General features: G+C 40.5%; 1 protein-coding gene across 3 annotated transcripts in view; it reads right to left on the reverse strand.

Annotated features, from left to right (window-relative positions):
• LOC126253278 (cilia- and flagella-associated protein 45-like) overlaps positions 1 to 23,107 on the reverse strand; it is a 176,085-nt gene that overhangs the window by 24,655 nt on the left and 128,323 nt on the right. For 2 of the 3 annotated variants that reach the window (XM_049954498.1, XM_049954499.1), the window contains exons 7-8: positions 20,269 to 20,442; positions 7,781 to 7,996 (exon numbers count right to left, since the gene is read on the reverse strand). In XM_049954498.1, coding sequence (XP_049810455.1) covers positions 7,781 to 7,996; positions 20,269 to 20,442 — 390 coding nt within the window. The remainder of the gene's footprint in view (positions 1 to 7,780; positions 7,997 to 20,268; positions 20,443 to 23,107) is intronic. The other variant, XM_049954500.1, reaches the window with a different exon arrangement.

A 23,107-nucleotide genomic window follows, 5' to 3' on the forward strand; every position in this document is an offset into this window, starting at 1 on the left:
CTTGTATGTTGCAAGAAGGCTGCACTGTCCTAACACAGGGATCTGCTGTCCTGAGTAACTAGTTAACTTAACATTTGCGGCACGCAATGGCGGGGCGCCCAGTTGTTTGTACGTTTCGTGATTAATCAATGAAACTGCAGCTCCGGTATCGAGCTGGAATGGGATCACTTTGCCTTCAAAGTCTAAGTCCACAAAAAGTTTATTGTCCTGCTGACGACAAGAGCGACTGTCACGTGCAATTTGAACTGATACAGGTACAGAAGCACTTGCGACTTGACGGGATTTCCTGCGACGTCGACACACACTTTGGGTGGGACGAACACAGTCACTGTTAGCTAAAGTGTCACTGGACGGGTGGGAATGAACTACATTAATGTCCATGGGCGAAGGTCCACGAGCCTGATTGTCCTGGGTGCGATTCCGGCGCGAAGCAAAAGGCCTGGAATTATTGCGATTGTCTGATCTAAGCTTTTTCTGGCAAACACTTTGTACATGTCCTTTCTTTTGACAGTAAAAGCAAATAGCTTGGCGTGACGGGCAATTTTCACGCGAATGTCTAGTTGCACACCGCGGGCATGATTTCACTGCAGTTGCTTGCTTACGTGGCGCACATGTTTGCGAGCGCGGCTGCGACGGGCGCGAGGGCCGCTTAGCGTCCCGTGCAGCGGGCCCGGCGGGCTGATTAATGTGACACACTGCTGGCGAAGTTTCAAATGAGTCCTGAGCAAAGTCAAGTGTGTCTTGCCTATCCAATATGTCTATCACTTGTTGAAGGGAGGGATTTACGAGTTTCAAAATCTGTTCCCGTATGCGAACATCAGAAACGTTCTGTGCTATTGCATCACGCACCATTGTATCGGAATATGGGAGGCCACATTCACAGGCAAACGCGCAGTCTCTAGTAAGGCCTTGCAAAGTTGCAACCCACTCCCTATTAGTCTGACCGGCCGTACGTTTTGTACGAAAGAACGTATACCGTTTTGCAACTACATTTACTGTTTCTTTGAAATAGGCATCTAAAGCCGACAAAATTTCCTCGTAGGTCAGAGTTGCTACGTCGCGTCGGGGAAACAATTTCACTATCACACGGTAGGTAGACACACCGACACAAGAAAGCAAAAACGGCTGCCGCTCTGTACCTTGTATTCTGTACGCGGCGAGATGAAACTGGAACTGGCTGGCCCACTCAGTCCAGGTTTCGCACTCGGCCTCAAAGGGCCTAAATGGCGGTGCGACAGCGTTGTGTGGCTGCGGTAGCGAAGAAGCGGCGGCTGCCGCATCGGTTTGCAGCGCACGTTGACCCTGGACGAGCTGTCCAAGGGATTCCAATAACGCCTGCGTCTGCTGATTCTGCAAGCGAAAAAATTCGGACAGTACATCTGGAGATTGTGGCGAAGCCATGACACAAGCAAATCAGAGCACAAAAAGGGAAAAAGAACAAATCAGTCCAAAGCAGAAAAAACACTTTCTCTCGTCGCCATGTGATGTGTCGGCAGCTGGGCCAACACCTTGTAGAATGAAGTGGCTGAAAGTGCACGCTAAACTAACGCAGACGGGCGTGAAGTACTGGAACATGAGACTTATTAATGAATAAGAAGAACAGTACGTAGCTGGAATAATATACTTAACTTTATTCTCTTGTTAGAATACATCTCTTGAATAGTAGTAAGCTATAAGCACTGATACAAATGGCGCCTTGCTAGGTAGTAGCTATGGAATAAGCTGAAGGCTATTCTATCAGTCTCTCGGCAAATGAGAGGAAGACTTGGTAGGTCTGGTCGCAAGCTATGTCGTCCGTACAACTGGGGCGAGGTCATGTCCGTGTCTTGTGACCTGCCATGTGGTGGCGCTAGGATTGCGATTACACAGTGGCGACACGCGGGTCCGACATGTACTACAGGACCGCGGCCGATTTAAGTTACCACCTAGCAAGTGTGGTGTCTAGCGGTGACACCACAGAGAGTAGAGCTCAGAGTGGAGTAGAGAAGTGGGGCAATGATTAGATACAGCTTCCATACCCTTGATCTTGATTTGAATAGTAATCAAGTTATGTAATGGTGACTCTGTTCTTTTTTCATAGCCTAATGATTAGTATATCTATGCTACTGCACATCTTGAGTTTTTGATATTTTGAAAATGGAAAAGAGACCCAGATCTTTCAAGTTTAACCAGTTTCAGACAGTTATGACTAAGAGTAATGTTCTGGTAGTGTAATGTGCACTTGATTTTAAAATTTTTTTCTAGTCACTACCTTTCATACTAATTTTAGTGGTAATTATTTTAATGTTATGAGAACTATGTAATGTATTTATTTATGATGTAGTGTTAAACTTTTTTTAGACTTAAGTGGAATATTTTGTCTCTTTTTTCATGTACTGTAGCAGATGAGAACCACCTCCAAGGGAAGTGATAGCAGTGCATTTCCTTACTAACTGCCACTTGGACCTGTTGAAGGCATGGATAACTTGGTGAGAAAATTTGTAAAAGCTCATTGAAAAAGTGAAAGTGCTTGTGAAAATGACTAAACATTGAGCATGTGAAATTTTCTGTCTATTGCAACCCATTAGGATTTATTTTGTTTAGCAAGACAGGACTTGTACAAAGTGATATATATTTTAAAATGTAATCTTTGCTTAACAAAAAAGGACATCACATATGATGAAGATCTGTAATTTTTGTTAAAAGTATAATTTGTGGATAGTTTGTGATACTGTACAACAATACACAGTATGTAATTATTTTGTATGGGGATTTTCATATGGCCAGTTCACATATGTATAAATTTGAAAAAAAACATATGTACTGTAGTTTTTGATAAGATGTCTCATGTATTTTTCTGTGTGTAGATTTTAAACCCAATTTCTGGAGTCACTCGTGGTCATTGAATTGTCCAGTTGGCTATTTGCAATATCTGTCTGGTCAGTCCAATGAGGGGGTGATGTGACGAAACAAGCTGGGTATTTTTACTTCCCCTCATGTTTTGTCATCTGCCTCCTTAATTTTTTTTTCACTTTTAACTGATTACTATTAACATACTTGAGTATAATCTGCATTTTCATAAAAGAGAAAGGTTGGCCCTCAGTTTTAAATAATATAACACCAGATCTAATGTTGTGCTTAGTTTATGTATGTAATTGATTCTACAATTTATTTCAACTATTACTAGTTCGTATCTTTCATTATAGGATGAAATCAGTAATTGTTTCATAACTTAAATTCTACTGTTGAGATATAAACAACTATAAATTCTGTACTAATTATAAACATTTGGAGGAACAACAAATAGTATTCCTAAATGATCTATTTAGCTCTATTCGAAAACATGTTAGCAAAACCAGCCCTTCATTAATTCCAAAGTAATTAACAGTTTTGTCAAAAGTATTGTTTGTTTAACTATATATGTTAATTTCATAATTCAGCTTAACCCTTGTAGTAGAAGAAACTGTTAAAAAGAACCAATTTTTCTATGTATTCAGTCAATCAAATGAGTTAAGTTTTAATTGTAATTTCTGTAAATTAAACTTCGAACAATGTGTAGTTTCAGCACCTATTATTGTGATGATATATAAGGGCCCAATTTTTGGTCACAATTCAGTCAGTCCATGTCCGAGTTTCAGACGAGTAACCTGTGCTGGTTAGAACAACAACAATGCTTCAACTTAACAGTGTAATAAGTCTTAAACAATTAGGCCATATGTTAAAACAGTGACAGTGTCTGCTCCATGCGTACCTGATTATTCTTCAAGAACTGTGAACTATGTGGTTATGTTTTTACTGCTTGCAGATGTTCAACAGGAAACTATTGTAGCAGTATGTGGATGTTCACCTGCAAACTATTAATGAGGCTTATGGAAAGTTAAACAATAGTGCACTGGCCACATTAAATGTGTATATGGGGGGTTGTGAAAAGTGAAAGTAAACATCTGTGAAACCCGACTGTCCACCTGTCAGCTACATTATTTACCGCAGTCAGTGTCCAAATTACAAACCCCATTTTTCAGCCAATGTAGCAATGCAGTACGTTGACACCAAGGGCAACAAAGGAATAAATAAAGCAGGCAGAACCGCTACAACATGGAAAACACAACATTTTGCCAGGTAATTACAGTGTCACAGCTTTTGGGTCAGTGAGGGTGGCAGCAATCTGAAATAGGGAACAGTCAATAGGAACTGCTCCAAATTGTTCCGACTTTTTATGGTCCATTTCTGGGGGCCACTGTCCAACTTTTAGTGCTCTTACCATAGTTAGTCTGTTGGTAGCCCATAACACACCAATTTATGTAGCATACCAATTAATAATGAGATCAGTATCTACGAAGCCTGAGGTGTTGCCCCATGATGTCAGTATTAGCTCTTGACCAAAAAAATCTGACAACCACTGGATTAGCTCATTCACACACATTTGGTATCACTTTAATAGTAAAAGCCACAATGAAGCACTCATCTTCAAGCATCCATCCTGCTTAATGATGTTAAAATAGATTCTAGCCCCTTTCACAGAATAATTCTAAGCTAACCTAACCTTGTTGATTCCACCAAAAACTGATGAAGGAGATCAGATGCATCATAACCAAATTGTTGGCCAATGTAATCAGGCGACCTCTGGTGACAGCATCTGGTGATCATTGTCGATGACACGAATGCAGCCTTAGCAACACTTACTATACTTCTCATTTGATAGTTCAAAAATCAATATCAATAGCATCAGTTAGTGCTTAAATTAATTAAATCCTTTTTTCATTAGACATTTTCTCAATGTGGAAGTAAAATAATACATTTCATAAATATGAGTACACATTGCTGAATAGCCCCTGAAATTTAAAGAATATTTTAGTATGCACTAGATAGATATGTACACAGTAGAACAGTTCATAATGGGAGGAAATCTCCATGGCTTATGGTCACTCTTAAGAAACAGAGATTACTGCATAATAGGTTAGAACAAAGCATAGGGCTATAGATGGAGAGGTTCTGACTGGCTGTCAAGAGAGCAACGCGTGATGCCTTCTAGCATAATAGAATATTGTCAAATGATATTTCACAGAACCCCATATGTAAAGGATGTTAGTGACATCAAAGTTAGTGTGCAGCCCTAGTGAATGAGACAGGGACAGAAATTGAGGATAGCAAAGCCAAAACTGAAAGGCTCAATTCCATTTTCAAATGTTCCTTTACAAGAGAAAACCCAGGAGAGTTGCCCCAATTTAATCCTCGTACCACCAGAAAGATAAATGAAATAAGTATTAGGGTCAGTGGTGTTGCAAAACAGTTGAAATAATTAAAATTCAAAAATGCTCCGAAATCATTAAAATTGAACAATGCTCCAGGGCCTGATGGAATACCTGTCAGATTCTATCCTGAATTCTCAGCTGAGCTAGCCCCTCTTCTAACTATAATCTATTGTAGAATCCTCAGACAAAAAACCGTGCTCAGTTCTTGGAAAAACCGTACCCAGTTCTTGGAAATAGCACATTACACCCGTCTACAGGAATGGTAGTAGAAGTGATTGACAAAACTGCTGCCCAATATCCTTGACATCGATCTGTTGTAGAATCTTAGAACATATTCAGAGCTCAAACATAATAAGGTACCTCGAACAGAATGACTTCCTCAATGCCAACCAGCATGGATTCTGAAACCAATGACCTTGTGAAACCCAACTGGCACTTTTCCCGCATGATGCACTTCAAAGTTTTGGATCATGGCAGGCAGATAAATTTCCAACAAGCATTTAACTCAGTACCACATCTACGCTTATTGTCAAAAGTACAATCATATGGCATATCAAGTGAAATTTTTGACTGGATTGGGAACTTTTTGTTAGGGAGGATGCAGCATGTTACCCCGCGTAGACACTCACCATCAGATACAGACGTAAGTTCAGGTGTGCCCCAGGTAAGTTTGTTGGGACCCTAGCTGTTCACAATGTATATTAATGACCTTGCGACTAACATTAATAGGAACCTCAGACTTTTTGCAGATGATACAGTTATCTATAATGAAGTACTGTCTGAAATAAACTGCAGAAATATTCAGTCAGGTCTCGATACGGTTTCCAAGTGGTGCAAAAATTGGCAACTTCCTTTAAATGTTCAAAAATGTAGTATTGTGCACTTCACACAATGAAAAAATGTAGTATCCTTTGACTATAATATAAATGAGTCACTATTGGAATCGCCCAACTCATACAAATACTGGAGTGTAACACTTGGTAGCGATATTAAATGGAATGATCACATAGGTTCAGTCGTGGCTAAAGCGGGTCATAGACTTTGGTTTATTAGTAGAATACTGGGGAAGTGCAATTGGTCTACAAAGGAGATTGCTAATAAATCACCAGTGTGACCAGTTCCAGAATACTGCTCAAACGTGTGGGACCTGTACCAAATTGGACCAGCAGGGGATACTGAACGTGTACAGAGAAGGGCAGCATGAATGGTCACAGGTTTGTTTAATCTGTGGTGAGTCACAGAGATACTGAAGGAACTGAATGGGAAGATTCTTGAAAACAGCTATTAACTATCCCAAGAAAGTCTATCAAAACAAATTTTCAAGAACTGGCTTTAAATGATGACTCTAGGAATACCGATATATTACAACCTCCTATGTGTCACTCACATAGGGATCTTGAGGATAAGATTAGAATAATTACTGCACACACAGAGGCCTTCAAACAATCTTTCTTCCCATGCTGCCTATGTGAATGGAACTGCAAGAAACCCTAATAACTGGTACAGTAGGATATACCCTCTACCATGCGTTCAACAGTGGTTTGCAGAGTATAGCTGTAGATTTAGATGGTATTGTAGGCATAGGGATATGCATGTAGTTAGAATGGCAGTGACTGTTACATAAAGATTTTCCTTTTGTGAAGATTTACTATTCTGATTATGAGACTTGTACTGCACATTATTAAGGAGATTCAGGTGTTCTTGGAATTATCTGGTATTTCCTTGTGGTCCATGCATGTAATATATTTTGTTTAGATTGATTTGAATGGTTACAAGAGAATTTTTTGACTGCTACCTATTTATTTAGGACATTTATCTTTATGTCAGCTAATCTGAAATAACAGCTAAAATTGTATGTCCAATAATTAAATTGGAGAAAGAAGTGCAATTTTGAGTGTGTGTTACTTCAACAGGTTAATAACTTTAAACTTGTGTTTGAAAAATAAACTAGAAATAGTGATATTCAACTTACAAACTTTTCTCATTGCAGATCTGGCAGTAATATGGTACAGTATTTTATTTTGGGGTTTTAACCATAAATGTATTTGTTTATGGTAATTGTAGCTAATTTACTCCCCCCCCCCTCCCCCCCCTCTTCGGTGTAGTTTCGGAGGCTTTACAGCTCCATTATCAGGTGCCACTCGATGAACTGTATGAACTGGGCTCATGACTTAACAATTCATTGGGAGGCACCTGATTATGGAGCTGTAAAGTCTCCAAAACTACCCGTGAAAGAAAAAGAGAATGTTAGCTACAACTGCAGCAGATTTTTAATTCAGTTCTCATGATTCACAGTTGTGGGTGTTCTCCAAATCAGATTTTGTTTACAATGAACATTGTTACAGACATGAGTAATGGATGCAAGCCTCCCTTCCAGGAAGCTTATGTATGTGTTAAAGGACATATATCACAGGCCACATTCACAGCAATAACTCTCTCCCACTTGGAGTATACTGAGCTCAAAATCACAATTATAACTGCCCGCAAGGAGAAACATACATTCTCTGAATGCCTGTTTTGTTTTTTTTGTTACGGTCTTATGTTCTTACCTGTAATCTCTTCAGTTGCTCCTGTCTTTCCTTTTCTGCGAGCTGCTCCTGTATCTTCTGCACTTTCTCAAATTCCTGCTTTTCCCTTGCAATCTCCAGTGCTTGAATGCGCTGTCTCTCTTTTACTTGCTCAGCAAGTGCTTTCTTAAGCTCCTCATCTGTCTGTGCTTTCTTGCGGACAGCCTCTAGCTCTCTTCGACGCCACTCACGTTCCATCTAGCATTTTGAGGCCGCCAAAAACAAACCTTGTTAGTCATGATTATCACAGAAGAAACATATCTGTAAGCTATAGGAGTAGATTAAAAAAAGAAATGGAAGACATGAAGATTCCCACACTCTAAACTGAAAAAATATAGGAAACAAAGTGTTAGGAAACCAAAAATATGACTCGACATAAGAAACAACGAAAAAGGCCAGGATTGACTAAGCCAGGAGAATTACTTTTCAAAGGACACAATATGGCCTAGCAAAATACACTATCTGATCAAAAGTATCTAGACAGCTATTGATGGACATTAATATGGGGCATGTACATCCTTTGCTTTGATGACAGCTTGAACTCTGCTCGAGACATTTTCAGTGAGGTGTCTGAATGTCTGTGGAGGAACGGCAGCCAATTCTTCCTCAAGAGCTGAACTCAGATAAGATAGTGATGTTGGACATTGGGGTCTGGAATGGAAACAATGTTCTAACTCACCCCAAAGGTGTCCCATTGAGTGTTAAGATACTGATGTTGGACACTGGGGCCTGGAATGAAAACAATGTTCTAATTATTCATCCCTAAGGGCCCATTGGCTTTACTTTAGGATTCTGTGCAGGCCAGTCCTTTTCAGGGTTGTTATTGTCCACAAACCATTGCCTCACAGATGCTGCTTTATGACAGGGTGATTGTCGTGCTGATACAAACAGTCATCATATCCAAACTATTCCTTTACTGTAGCAGTACACAATGCTGTAAAATTTGTTCATATTCTTCTGAGTTTAGCATTTTCTTAAGCGAAATAAGCGTACTACATCCTAACCTTGAAAAACCCTCATGCAGTAACACCATCTCCTCCATATTTACTGTTGGCACTAACATGATAGGTCATGTTCTCCTAGCATTCGTCAAACTCAAGCCCTTCCATTGGGGCTGTCACAAGGTACAGCACGATTCATCACTCCAAATCACTCATTTCCAGTCAACCATTTGTCCAGTGGCATTGCTCTTCACAACACCTCAAACGTTGCTTACCAATGAACTACAGAAATATGTTTCTTATGAGGAGCTGCTTGACCAGCGTACACCATTGTTTTTAATTCTCTACGAACAGTCACTGTCCTTGCTTGATCACCGGTAGCACTTTGGAACTCATGAGTAATTCATTCCGCAGATTTCATGCAACTTTTTTTAATCACCCTCCCAATGATTGACGGTCCCTGTCCATCAGTACATGAGGTCTGTCTGGTCTTGGTTTAGCTGTGTTTGTTCTTCACATTTCCACTTCAAAACCACATCCAACAACAGTCGATGTGGGCAGCTTTAGAAGGGCTGAAATGTCCATGATGGATTTTTTGCTCAGGTGACATTCAATGACTAGTCCACATTTGAAGTCACTGAGCTCTCCTGAGTGACTCATTCTGCTGTTACAACTCCTCTACCAGCAACATATCACCACCACTCCCCAAACAGACAGGACTCCCTGTGCCCTGTGTTGTGTGAAGTAAGAGCATGAAGTGCTTTGCCTTCAGTTGACATGTGGTTGTCTTCTTCTTTCCCTGACTTCTGTGAGTGCCTTTAGAGATTGTTGGGTCTTCTTTCCTCTGCCACCAGTAGATGCACATTTCTTTTGAAATTGCATTTGCACTAAGTGCCTCGGATTGTGTGTGAGGGTGAACCTTGTCACTGTTAAGCTGTCACTGTTAAGCTGTCACAGTTCACCACATTTCTGGTCACCATGTTGTTGGACAACTGTTTAGGTTGTCAACAATCATTTGAAGCTGCCAATGCACCAGATGTATGCTGCCACTCTTTTATATAGCACTGCATCATAAACATACAGCACTAATTGTACTCACGTAGTCCATGGTAGGTCCACTGTACGTATATAGGATAGACAGACAGGCCGAGCATGGAGTCTTGGGTGATGCCAGCCTGGATTACATGGAGATAATAGACCCAGCTCATGCATGTAATGTGTGGTCTTGGAGGCTGCTGTGTATCAGCTGCACATATGATGTTGGGAGTCCCAGCAAGAAGAGCTTGTACAGAAAACCCTAATGCTATACAGAGTCAACTGCTTGTAGGACATTCAGCAGAAGGTCTCCAAAGTACTGTGAGTGGTCTGTTGCTTCCATGGCCTCTTCAACCAGACGAAGGAGCTGGTGAATGGTGGAATGTCCATGATGAAAACCATACTGGACATCAAGAGGAATGTCTTCATCTTCAGTATGTTGGAGCAGGCAATACAGATAGGCCCTCTTGAAAACTTTCGATAGTGCTGGCAGCAAGCTGATGGGTCTGTAGCTTTTGGGAGTTCATGCAGCCTCACGAGGCTTTGGAATGGCAACTATCTCTGCATGCTTCCAGGCTTTTGGGTAAATTCCAGTCTCTTTGACAGAGCTGAAGATTCCAGATATGTGTTTAGTTGCAGCATCAGCTTCAACATGTTGTGTTGATGACGTCAGCTTCCCTTGACTTCTGTGTATTGAGAAAGTTGAGTTGCTGGTGGACCTCATTGGCTGTGATTGGTCCAATGTTGTCTTCTTCTTCTTTGGCAGCAAGGAAGGGTGGGAGACAGTTGTTGACTATGGCGATCTAGTTGTCACCCAAAGATTATCAATGAATGTGAATGTGTCACTGCATACATCAGCTAGACCTTCTGCTTTCACATTCAGTTCAATGATCACTTCATTGCCCACTTGAAGAGGTAGCATGTGAAGAGTTTACCACACAAAATGTTTGGTACCTTGCCAAGCAGTTCCATCATCGATGCATAGTGCAGTAATCCTGTCTACCCTTGCTTAGTTACAATGCTCTTCTAGTTCTTTTTTGGCATCTCACTGCATGCTATTTAAAAGCCTTTTTGTTGCAGAATTCTGGTTGTGCTGATAATTATGTCATATTCTGTTCCTTTCTGCAATGGCCTCTATTAGGTGCTTTGAAAGTAACAGACAAAAATTTGATCTGTGTGTGTCATTCCAAGTGGCATCCAAGTATAGAGCTTTCTTGATTCTACATCACCTGGATTGGGTACTTGTGGTAATTCAGCTGCCAGCTGCACCATGTAACTGTCCCAGTCTGTCTTCCTGGTGGAATCCCATGTTTTGGAGTCCAGGTTAGGTAAACTTCTAGACAGAACAAGGTACATGGTTGGAAGATATCACACTGTCTACCTTTGCATGTATGTGATGCAGTACTAGTTTGAAGATTCCATTGTCAATTATATTAGGTTGTCCTTAGCTGGGATAAATGGTGGGTTGGCACAGCCCCTGCATCACCATGTCGTGATTCTTGATGGCATCCAGTACTAACTGCCACTGGTACTGGTGATCCTGGAATCCAAGTGGCGTGCTTCACGTTGAAATCACATTCCCGGAAAGACTTCCTTGCAAGGGACAGCAATGGCTTGAAGTCTCCAGTCTCCAGTGTTCTCAGCAGTTGTAATCCGGTTTTAAAGGTGATGCAATGCAACCCTGTGCAGTGTCAAGAGCAAATGCAGTTGCTTCAACAGTCATGAGTGCTGACAGATGTAGAAGACCATGGCATAACATGGAACAAATGTAAACTGTAGTTCCACCACTGACTTTAGGATGACCAGACCAGTAGTAGCACCAGTTGGGTACTCTGACATTGATGCCTGGTTTAATATTCACTTTTGAGATGAGCCATACATACATCCTTTCATCCACCTAAAAATTGTTGGAATTCGCTTTGATGCAGATGGATACCATTGGCGTTCCAAACGACAATTGCAAGTCCACTGTGTTCAAAGACCAAGGTGGGCTGCTGATTTTTATGTTGGTAGGTGGCCTCAATGCCAGTCTTGACTGCAGTGCTGATCATCTACAGAAGTTAACATTTCATGCTAGTGAGTTTTTGCATGTGCTCTCACAGGGTGCCCAACATACATCGTAAGAGTGGCGGCAAGAAAATGTTCTATTGAGGCACTGGTGGCTGTAGTGCTCCAAGGTGTTCCTCTAGCAGCACTGCTTGGATGCTGCATTAGCTAATTAGTGCTCTTGATGGGGGTTGCGATAGCATGGTGCACCATTGGCACTGGTTTGTGCATTGAGCCGTGGTCTGCATCTACACTTGGAAAGTGCACGTCATGTTTTGTTGCACTCAACATGCATTCCCAGTTGCACAGCCACTCTCTGAGTGGGGCATTGCAGAAGGCATCAGCAGCACTAGACTGACCTCATGATAGTTCATGAGCTTCGTGTTGCTTATTAAAAGAAATAACCCTTGCACAATCAGTATAACAGCTTAACAGCTCATGCATCCAAGTTGCTGACAAGAATAATATACAGAAGAATGGAAAAGAGGATTGACAATACATTAGATGATGATGAGTTCGGCTTTAGGAAAGGTAAAGGCACCAGAGAGGCAATTCTGATATTGCAGCTGATAATGAAAGGAAGACTAAAGAAAAATCAAGACATGTTCACAGCATTTGTTGACCTGGAAAAAAATCATTTGACAATGTCAAATGGTGCAAGATGTTCAAAATTCTGAAAAAAATAGGGGTAAACTATAAGGAGAGATGTGTAATATACAACGTGTACAAGAGCCAAGAGGGAATAATAAGAGTAGACGACCAAGAATGAAGTTGGATTAAAAGGTTGAAAGACAGGGACATAGTTTTTGCCTCTCCTGTTCAATCTGTACAGTGAAAAAGAAATTATGGGAATACAAGAAGCGCTCAGGAGTGGAATTAAAATTCAAGGCCAAAGGATATCACTGATACAATTTGCTGATGATGTTGCTATCCTGAGTGAAAGTGAAGAAGAATTACATGATCTGCTGAATGGAATGAACAGTCTAATGAGTACAGAATATGGATTGAGAGTAACTCGAAGAAAGCTGAAAGTAAAGAGAAGTAGCACAAATGAGAACAGCGAGAAACTTAACATAAGGATTGATGGTAATGAAGTAGATGAAGTTAAGGAATTCTGCTACCTAGGCAGCAATGATGGACAGAGCAAGGAAGAATCAAAAGCAGACTAGCACTGGCAAAAAATGGCATTCCTAGCCAAGAGAAGTCTACTAATATCAAACAAAGGCCTTAATTAGAGAGAGTCGACATGCAAGTCACCGAAGTGGCATCAAATCGAAAGACTTGCACCCGGCGAACGGTCTACCCAATGGGTGGCCCTAGTCACGTGACATTTATTTATTAGAGAGAGAAATTTCTAAGAATGTTTGGAGCACAGCAATGTATGGTAGTGAAACATGGACAGTGGGAAAACTGGAACAGAAGAGAATTGAAGCATTTGAAATGTGGTGCTATAAACAATTGTTGAAAATTAGATGGACTGATAAGGTAAGGAATGAGGAGGTTCTGCACAGAATCGGAGCAGAAAGAAATATGTGGAAAACATTGACAAGGAGAAGGGACAAGATGATAGGAAATCTGTTAAGACATCAGGGAATGACTTCCCTGGTACTAGAGGGAGCTGTAGAGGGCAAAAGCTGTAGAGGAAGACAGAGACTAGAATACATCCAGCAAATAATTGAGGACATAGGTTGCAAGTGCTACTCTGAGATGAAGAGGTTGGCATAGGAAAGAAATTCGTGGAGGGCCACATCAAGCCAGTCAGAAGACTTAAAAAAAAAAAAAAAAAAAAAAAAAAAGGGAGAGAGAGAGAGGGGGGGGGGGGGGGGAGAGAGAGAAGAAAGTGGTTTGGACATCCATGGTAGCTGGTGACATGATCACCATCACAGTGGGTGCAGATGGGCTTCTGTATGCAGAGGTCAAGGCACATTCATTGATATGGTGCTCCCCATCACACTTGACACATTGAGGAGGTATGGCACAATGACGAGTGACATAGTCCTCTTACTGTGATGGTGGTGCTTGGTGTTAGGCCTTCCACTGTCACTCAGTAGGTACACACAGATGTGACACTATAGATTTTCCTGTTCTCTACTGTCAGGAACAATGATGAGAATCACGATTATCTTTTTGTGTATCCATGGTGATTTCATGTGGGACACTGACTGCTCATTGTATCTTGTGTTAACTACTTCATACAGGATGTAGCAGAGGTCAAGGGAGTTTGGGAAGCCTCTGAATATGACCTTGATAGGTTTCTTGGGAGCCAATGCATATGAGTAGAAACTGAAGTTACTGTTGGTAAAATGTAAATGTCGTGTGACGAGGGCCTCCTGTCAGGTAGACCGTTCACCAGGTGCGATTTGACGCCATTTCGGCAACTTGCGTGTTAATGGGGATGAAATGGGTGCGATTTGACGCCACTTCGGCAACTTGCGTGTTAATGGGGATGAAATGATGATGATTAGGACAACACAACACCCTGTCCCTGAGCGGAGAAAATCTCCGACCCAGCCGGGAATCGAACCGGGCCCTTAGGATTGACAGTCTGTCACACTGACCACTCAGCTACCGGAGGCAGACACTGTTGATAAGGAAGCCAGTTACAACAGCATGATCTTCAGCAATGTGTAGGAAAATCTTGTAGAGATCCTTTCCTGCATATCTGACAAAGAAGGAGTTGGCGATTCTGTTTGATGGGATGGTAAAGCACCATGTACTCTCCTCTATAATGGATTGGAACTGGAGGCAGTTTGGTTCCCCTTGCATGTGATGCAGCACTGGTGGTTGCACTTGGCGTCCCCTTGCATGTGATGCACCACTGGTGATTGCAGTTGACACGTCTTCTGAGACTTCAAGTACGACAATCTGGTTGTCTGTGGATTCAGTTTAGGGCGCAGTTCCTATCTGTACAAGTGGCATCAATTTGCTTCAAAGAATAAACCCATCAGCCTGTATGCTGCAGTGGCCTTTGCCACTGCTGTTCCTTTGTCTGGTGGTTTGAGCGGTTTTGATGGCTGACGCAGTCAATTTCTTGCATGTTTCCACACTGACAATGCCAGACCACATATGAGCAATGTGACATCAGCAACAATCCAGTGCCTTGGGTTCACTGTCATCAATCTTGCTTCATACTATCCTATCTTGGACCCATCTGATTTTCATATTTTTATAAAACTTAAAGAACATCTTTGATGACTTCACTTTGGTAGTGATGAAGCAGTGCAAGCAGAGGTGAGTTTATGGCTCTGTCAACAAAGTCAACCATTCTGCAGTGACAGTAGCTACAAACTGATGTCTTATTGGCAGAAATGTGTTCACTGGCAGGGTAACTATCTTGGGAAATAACTATGTAGACATGATGAAGAAAGATTTTAATAATGTTTGTTTTATTTAAAAAGCCTTAAGTGTTTTCACATTCAAAATTTGGGGGCAGTACTTTCCAGCACCCCCTCATATTTTGTTGAGAGAGTGTTGGAGAGAGTTGTGATGAGGATTTGGGATGTCATGGAAAATGACACATGCATCCCACAACAAGGATCACATAAAACTGTTTTAATCTGCCAGGAGTTTCATATCAGTGCACACTCCACTGCAGAGTGAAAATCTCATTCTGGAAACATCCCCCAGGCTGTGGCTAAGCCATGTCTCCGCGATATCCTTTCTTCCAGGAGTGCTAGTTCTGTAAGGTTCACAGGAGAGCTTCTGTGAAGTTTGGAAAGTAGGAGACGAGGTACTGGTGGAAGTAAAGCTGTGAGGATGGGGTGTGAGTCATACTTGGGTAGCTCAGTTGGTAGAGCACTTGTCCGCGACAGGCAAGGTCCTGAGTTCAAGTCTTGGTCCGGCACACAGTTTTAATCTGCCAGGAAGTTTCATTTCCCAGTTCTTCAATAACATTCAGTTGAAGTCCGCCTCCGTAGCGTAGCAGTATCGTTTCCGCCCACCACGCAGGGAGTCTGGGTTTTATTCCCAGCAGGGGACTGGGTGTTGTGTGTCCTTCATCATCATTTTCATCATCATTGACCCACAAGTTGCTGAAGTGGTGTCAATTAAAAAAAAGAACTTGCAATACGGCAGCCGAACTCTCCCTCATGGGGCCTCCCGGCCAACAATGCCATACGATCATTTCATTTTTTCATTCAGTTGAAATTTCATGTCAGCCTGAACAATGATTCTTTTTTACAGTGTTTTCAAACTGGAACTTTAATTATAATTTTTGTGGCAGCGTTCGTAGCGACAAACAATTCGCTGTAGAAACAGCTTACGAAGTCACCGCCACACTTTTAATAGCGGGCCGACCGGTCTGCTGGAACAGTGAACAGAAAGATGAAAACCCAAACACTCTGATTAAATAAAAGTCGGTACTTATCTTTATTAACGAAGATACAGGAACACAGTAGTGAACTCCGTGTCTACAGAAATCTGTCTAGTTCGAGTCGGAGCGGCTAGGTCAGCGTCGGCTGACGACAAACAACAACACTGCTGCGATGAACACACAACTGACTAGCAAGTACACAATTCGGTGGCGAGTATACAACTGAGCGGCAAATACAGAACTGTCCTAGCGCTCGCGACTCCAGCGCTTAAGAAACCAGAAGCCAGCGGTGGCGCGCGCAGACTTGCGGCGATTTCCTGTCTCGCTGGCGCTGCTTATGCGGACGGCGTCCAGACTTTGATGCTGCCAACCTTTTGGCAGCGGGCTCGGGTGGCATTACTGGCTAGGATATAACAATAATCACCCTGAATAAAAGTGGAATTATGTTAAGTAGCATTAATTATAGAAAGCAGCATGTGACATTTGCACACATTCCGCATGGTGGCGTTGTATGGCGTGCAAGTTTTGCACATTTGGCATTGTGTGCAAGGACGTCAGTCTGCATGTCAGCCTTTTCGTTGTTGTTGCTGTGGTCTTCAGTCCAGTGACAGGTTTGAAGCAGCTCTCCATGCTACTCTATCCAGTGCAAGCCTCTTCATCTCCGAAAAACTACTGCAACCTACATCCTTCGGAATCTGCTTAGCGTATTCATCTCTTGGTCTCCCTCTACGATTTCACCCTCTTCGCTTCCCTCCAGCACTAAATTGGTGATCCCTTGATGCCCCAGAATGTGTCCTAGTGACCGATCCCTTCTTCTAATCAAGTTGTGCCACAAATTTCTCTTCTCCCCAATTCTGTGAGTACCTCCTCATTAGTTACATGATCTAACCATCTAGTCTTCAGCATTCTTGTATGGCACCACATTTTGAAAGTTTCTATTCTTTTCTTGTCTAAGCTGTTTATTATCCATGTTTCACTTCCATACATAGCTACACTCCATACAAATTCATTCAGAAAAACTTCCTTACACTTAACTCTATATTTGATGTTAATAAATTTCTCTTCTTCAGAAACACTTTTCTTGCCATTGCCAGTCTACATTTTATATCCTTTCTACTCTGACCATCATCAGTTATTTCGCTCCCCAAATAGCAAAACTGATTTACAACTTTAAGTGTCTCATTTCTTAATCTAATTCCCTCAGCATCACCTGATTTAATTCAACTACATTCCATTATCCTCATTTTGCTTTTGTTGATGTTCATCTTATATCCTCCTTTCAAGATATTGTCCATTCTGTTCAGCTGCTCTTCCAGGTCCTTTGCTATCTCTGACAGAAGTACAATGCCGTCGGCAAACCTCAAAGTTTTTATTTCTTCTCCATGGATTTTAATTCCTACTCCAAATTTTTCTTTTGTTTCATTTACTGCTTGCTCAATATACAGATTGAATAACATTGCAGATAGGCTATAACGCTGTCTCACTCCCTTCTCAACTACTGCTTCCCTTTCATGCCCCTCGCCTCTTATGACTGCTATCTGGTTTCTGTATGAATTGTAAATAGCCTTTTGCTCCCTGTATTTTATCATTGCCGTCTTGCTGTCTTCAGACTTTGAAACAGAGTATTCCATTCAACATTGTCAAAAGCTTTCTCTAAGTCTATGTATGCTAAAAACGTAGATTTGCCTTTCCTTAACCTATCTTCTAAGATAAGTCATAGGGGCACTATTGCCTCGTATGTTCCAACATTTCTATGGAATCCACACTGATCTACCCTAGGTCGGCTTCTACCAGTTTTTCCATTCATCTGTAATGAATTTGAGTTAGTATTTTACAACCATGACTTATTAAACTGATAGTTCGGTAATTTTCACACCTATCAACACCTGCTTTCTTTGGGATTGGAATTATTATAATCTTCTTGAAGTCTGAGGGTATTTTGCCTGTCTCATAGAGCTTGCCCACCAGATGGAAGAGTTTTGTCATGGCTGGCTTTCCCAAGGCTATCAGTAGTACTAATGGAATGTTGTCTACTCCTGAGGCCTTGTTTTGACTTAAGTCTTTCAGGACTTTGTCAAATTCTTCATGCAGTATCATATCTCCTATTCCATCTTCATCTATGCCCCCTTCCATTTCCATAATATTGCCCTGAAGTACATCACTCTTGTATAGACCCTCTATATATTCCTTCCACCTTTCTGGTTTCCCTTCTTTGCTTGGGTTGGGTTTTCCTCTTGATAGTCATGCAGGTGGTTCTCTTTCCTCCAAGGGTCTCTTTAATTTTCCTGTAGATAGTATCTATCTTACCCCTTGTGATACATGCTTCTACATCCTTACATCTGTCCTCTAGCCATTCCCACTTAGCCATTTTGCACTTTCTGTGGATCTCATTTTTGAGACATTTGCATTCCTTTTCGCCTGTTTCATTTTCATAAGCCATTCAAATGGTGTTTATGTGCCAGTTGGTTGTATGGAATCAGTTCAGTAATATGGGTCAATATGAAGATATGACACGCTGGTAGAAAGTAGCAATCATTTTTAGACATGCCTATGTCCAAGATTTTGATGTCTGACTGATTGATTTCTTTATTCATCTATGACACAATGTACGCTGTATGAATGTTGTCAGTTTTTGATAGAATGTTTCCTGTTAAGTAACATACATGATTTCTTAATTTTTCTTTAGTTCTTATATTTAGTTTCATGGCAATGCTAGTTGTGTCATCAATGTGGTTGTCCAATATGTCTATAAGGAATGGTGTATCACTTGCAGCCATGTAACATGGCTTATGAACAGTGCCACAAAAAGATCCTAGCCAACATCTCGGAGAAGAGTCTTACACCTTGTAATGACAGTCAGTTTCATGCCAGAAAGGCATTGCCGATGTCAGAGAATGCAGGAGCGTGTTAGTCAGCTTCCCAGCAAACATCTTGAAGGGAAATGCATGCAGTACATATTCAGAATAGGGCACATCTCAAAAGGCCATTTCTCACAGTGGCACAAAAAGTTGTTCGTCCACAATGGACCAAACAACACAGAAATTTGACAGTGCCTGACGGTACATGTCTAGAGTGATCAAACATATCATAGTTTCACCTATTTTCAAATGATGCAAGGTATCAAGTCCACCAATGGCCCAAGGAGGCATTTAGCTGGCAGTGTGAGGACGTAATTCGGCCTAAAGGTAGTTTTGTGGTGTTTTTCTTGTCATGACTGTGACCCACTGATTCAAGACAGAGAGAACATGAATCAGGATGTTTAGTTCAACATTCTCAATGACCAAATGTTGCACTTTCTTCCACACCTTCATAAGTCTACTGTGGACACTCAGAGTCTTACAAGATGATGACAGCTATATCACAGAGCAGAATACACGTATTCCCAGTTTGATGCACACTCACGAACACCATCACACCCGAATTGCCCTGCTAAATCACTCAGTCTTATTCCCATAGGAAATGCCTGAGACTATACAGAGCAACAGGTGAAACATAGCATTCAATACCCCTGCAATTTTGTAGCTCTATTGGGTCTAGTAATCAATGAGTAGCTTCAGCTAAATATGGCATACCTGAAGAAACTTGTGGAGTCCCTCCCTACTCAGATTAAAGCTACTATGTAGGTTGGAGAGGGTGTTACATGGTATTGGCATGATTCTTCCAGAGGGTGACTAATTTCTTGTCCAGTGTGCTTATTTCTCAGAACAAAATACTTCACTGCCAACTCCTGCAAATGAGTTATGCCTCTCATCTGAAGTATATATGTCTGTGAAGACAAGCCTCTATTCTGAAGAAGGGTGTGAGTTCAAAAGCTCAGCAGTAATAACTTCCATTTTCATTGACTTGTCTCTAAGTTGAGTGGGTGTTCTCTCTATAGCTTTCCAGTCACAAGATTAAAACTTCAGAGTACAAAGTTAATCTGTTGTCACAACAGCAAAAATACAATCACTACATCATATGTGAACAAAGCAGTAGTAATGTTCATCAATTTCTTCTATCTCCTCTTTTTGTATGTTTAAATATTCTAAAGCTAGAGATTCAACAGTGTTTGCTGCTTCATGTGGGAGTATCAGTCCTAGTCTAACTGTCTCTTCTTATTGTCATCTGGTATTTTATGAACTGTATTTATAAATTACCTCATCTTGTACTCGCTGTGCATATATTTCTTCCATTTTTTCTTGCAAGTCTTGTTGCCGTTCTTGCAAAGAACGTAAACGGGCCAGTTCCTGTTCTTTTGCCAGTCTTAACTTCTCTTGCTCTTGTTGACGAGACCTATGTTGAGCCGCCTTTCGGCATAAGTATTCCTGAACCTGCAAAAAATTTTGTTTTTAATGGTCACTGCTTAAAACATATGAAACATCAGAGTGTAACATATTGATACAATAATTATAGATACATTAATCATTCTAAAACAAAGAGCAGCATAATTATTGCATTTCTTAGCACTAAGAATTTCTGTAAAATAAGTTGTTTCACAAAAATGTATTCACAAAATATTGCTCAAAATTTATTTTGTTACTGTTTCTTGAATATGACTAATTATAACAGTTTTGTGATCTGCAAAATGTATCAAGCCAACTGTTTGTATTAGCACTCTTTCCCTAAAATTTGGTAGTAAAGACTCTATATTCGCCATTTTCTATATAACTGACTTGGCAAGTTGGGATGCGTGTCATGCTACAAGAGATAAATTTTATAGGAGACATGGAAAACTTATTATACCACAGGACTGCTGGACTGCTCCTTTGGGGCTCACCGGGACATCATACATTTGTTAGAGATTTTTTAAAGTGTGAATCAACACAAAAAATGTTTGTGGACTCTTTGTCAGCGGTATACTTCAGTGGTTGGTATCTGCACTGAAATTGGGTCAGCACAAACAACTGCAGCAAAGGAAACTGTTTAATTTCCCATGAATACATGAACAGTGTAACAACCAAACAAACATAAGTTGTGCTGTTATTGCTAAAGTCATAATATTTCTCAATGTGATTGTCCTCATTATGCTACAGTCACCTACATCTGAAGTCTGCCAGAACACACGCCATCATTTCCAGAAATGTATAAGAGTACTGTAATGAATAAATGTCTTAGTGCCCATTCTTACTCCCCCCCTCTCCCCCTCCTTTTTGTGGATGCCTATGCTAAGCAAGTGCAGTATTATGTTGGTTAATAATGGTTTCAACTGTTGACATACTTGATTAATGAAAATAGCTTTAAGGGATAAAATAGTCCCTTAACAACACAGGGATCAGTTAACACCTCTTTATTAGGAGGATCTAAACCCAAAACTAACCAGTTGCACTGAGACACATGACAGCAGTGTTGGTTCTATGTTGACAGTGTTACATAGCAATATGGAAAGGTTTGCTATTGAAGATATGATCAAAAGCATCTTCTGTTTGGATTCACCAAATGTAATGGAAGAGCAGCACAATTACACTATGCTGAGCTGTTCCTGCAATGATGACGTTTACAGTACTTTTACCTTGGTACACAGATGCATCTAGGACCAAAAACTGTGATTTACTACGTAAATTATGCCTATTTGAATGTGACACTCCTCTTACACACATTACTTTACAGACTAGACTGAAAAATGATGCTGCTTTATAAAAAAAGATTAAAAATGGCATAGCTTAACTTACCTGAAAAGTTCCCATTGTTAGTTATATGTTACATACATCACTAAAAACACGACTCATTAAGTTAGAACAAACTGTTGTAATTCTGTTTGTAGTTCTATTAATATCTTACAAGCTTTTGGCTTTTGTTTTTCGAAGTATTTTATAATTCTAACACTGTATCAAGATTTTTCACAAATAACTGAAACTTTCCTGGTGTGGAATCAATATCCCAATGCTGCATGTTATTTTGGTCCTACTGCAATTAATTTCATGGGTACTTCCATATTTTTTCTGTTCAGTTTCACCATCCTTTGCCAAAGCTATTCTAGATTTGAAGCAAATACTTTCTAAATTCTGAAATTTTCACTCTCGCTGCTTAATTGAAGAGGAGCTGCTACTTTGTTCGATATACTCTTCCACAAACCTATATAAGTAGCTTGTACTTCTTAGTTCTCAAGTGTTGCCAATACAGATTTTATTTTGACTGTCAAACACTTTCTCATACTCCATAAACCCATAAAACATGGTAAGTATATTCCCTGCTTCTTTTTACAACTTCATTGACATATTTAGTTGATTGTGCTACACCTGCTTCTGAAGCCAGCATGTTCTTTTCCCTGGTTAAAGTCTAAAACTACTTTCCTTCATGATTAATAAGGATTTTTGTATAAATCTTGTATACCACTAACAGAATCATGGGCTTATAAACCGTTCTATATTCCCTCCTCTCTTTCTTGAAGGTTAAAACAATTACAGCATTGTTCCAATTTCAACCATTGTGTATACTATCAAACATTGTGTGAGTGACTGTGCAAGGTCTTATTTCACCACCTTTCTTCATGTTCCTACATCCAAAAAAAGCTTTCTATACATTTTTTGCTTTCTTTACTTTGTAGACAGTCAATAATTTGTTGTGGTGTAGTGATATGCATTGACGGTTAGAAAGCTGTAAGAGTCATTTCTGATGCCCTGTGAAATGTGTTCCCTCACTAAGGAGCATGCCATTTGTCATTTTGTGCTTACTGACTGTTGCAAGCCTAGGTTCATTCATACGCTTTGCATATCGACTAAATTACTCACCAACCACACAATTAATACAGACCTGTTCTAGGCACCAATCAACATGAAATTTCATAGGGCCTTTCAAAATAAAAATACTGAACTGTTTTACAAGTCTCAATGTCTTATCCAAAGTAATTTTGGAAATATTTAAAACTACCTAGGAAACTACAAATTCATAACTCTCTATTTCATTCAACATTCAGACACTTTTACTATGTTTTCTGAAAGTATTTCAGATGATAACTTAAGCTCAACACTTAGTCAACAAAATAAATAATTAAACAAT

This window comes from Schistocerca nitens, chromosome 4 (genome assembly GCF_023898315.1).
Source record: "Schistocerca nitens isolate TAMUIC-IGC-003100 chromosome 4, iqSchNite1.1, whole genome shotgun sequence".
Lineage (NCBI taxonomy): Eukaryota > Metazoa > Arthropoda > Insecta > Orthoptera > Acrididae > Schistocerca > Schistocerca nitens.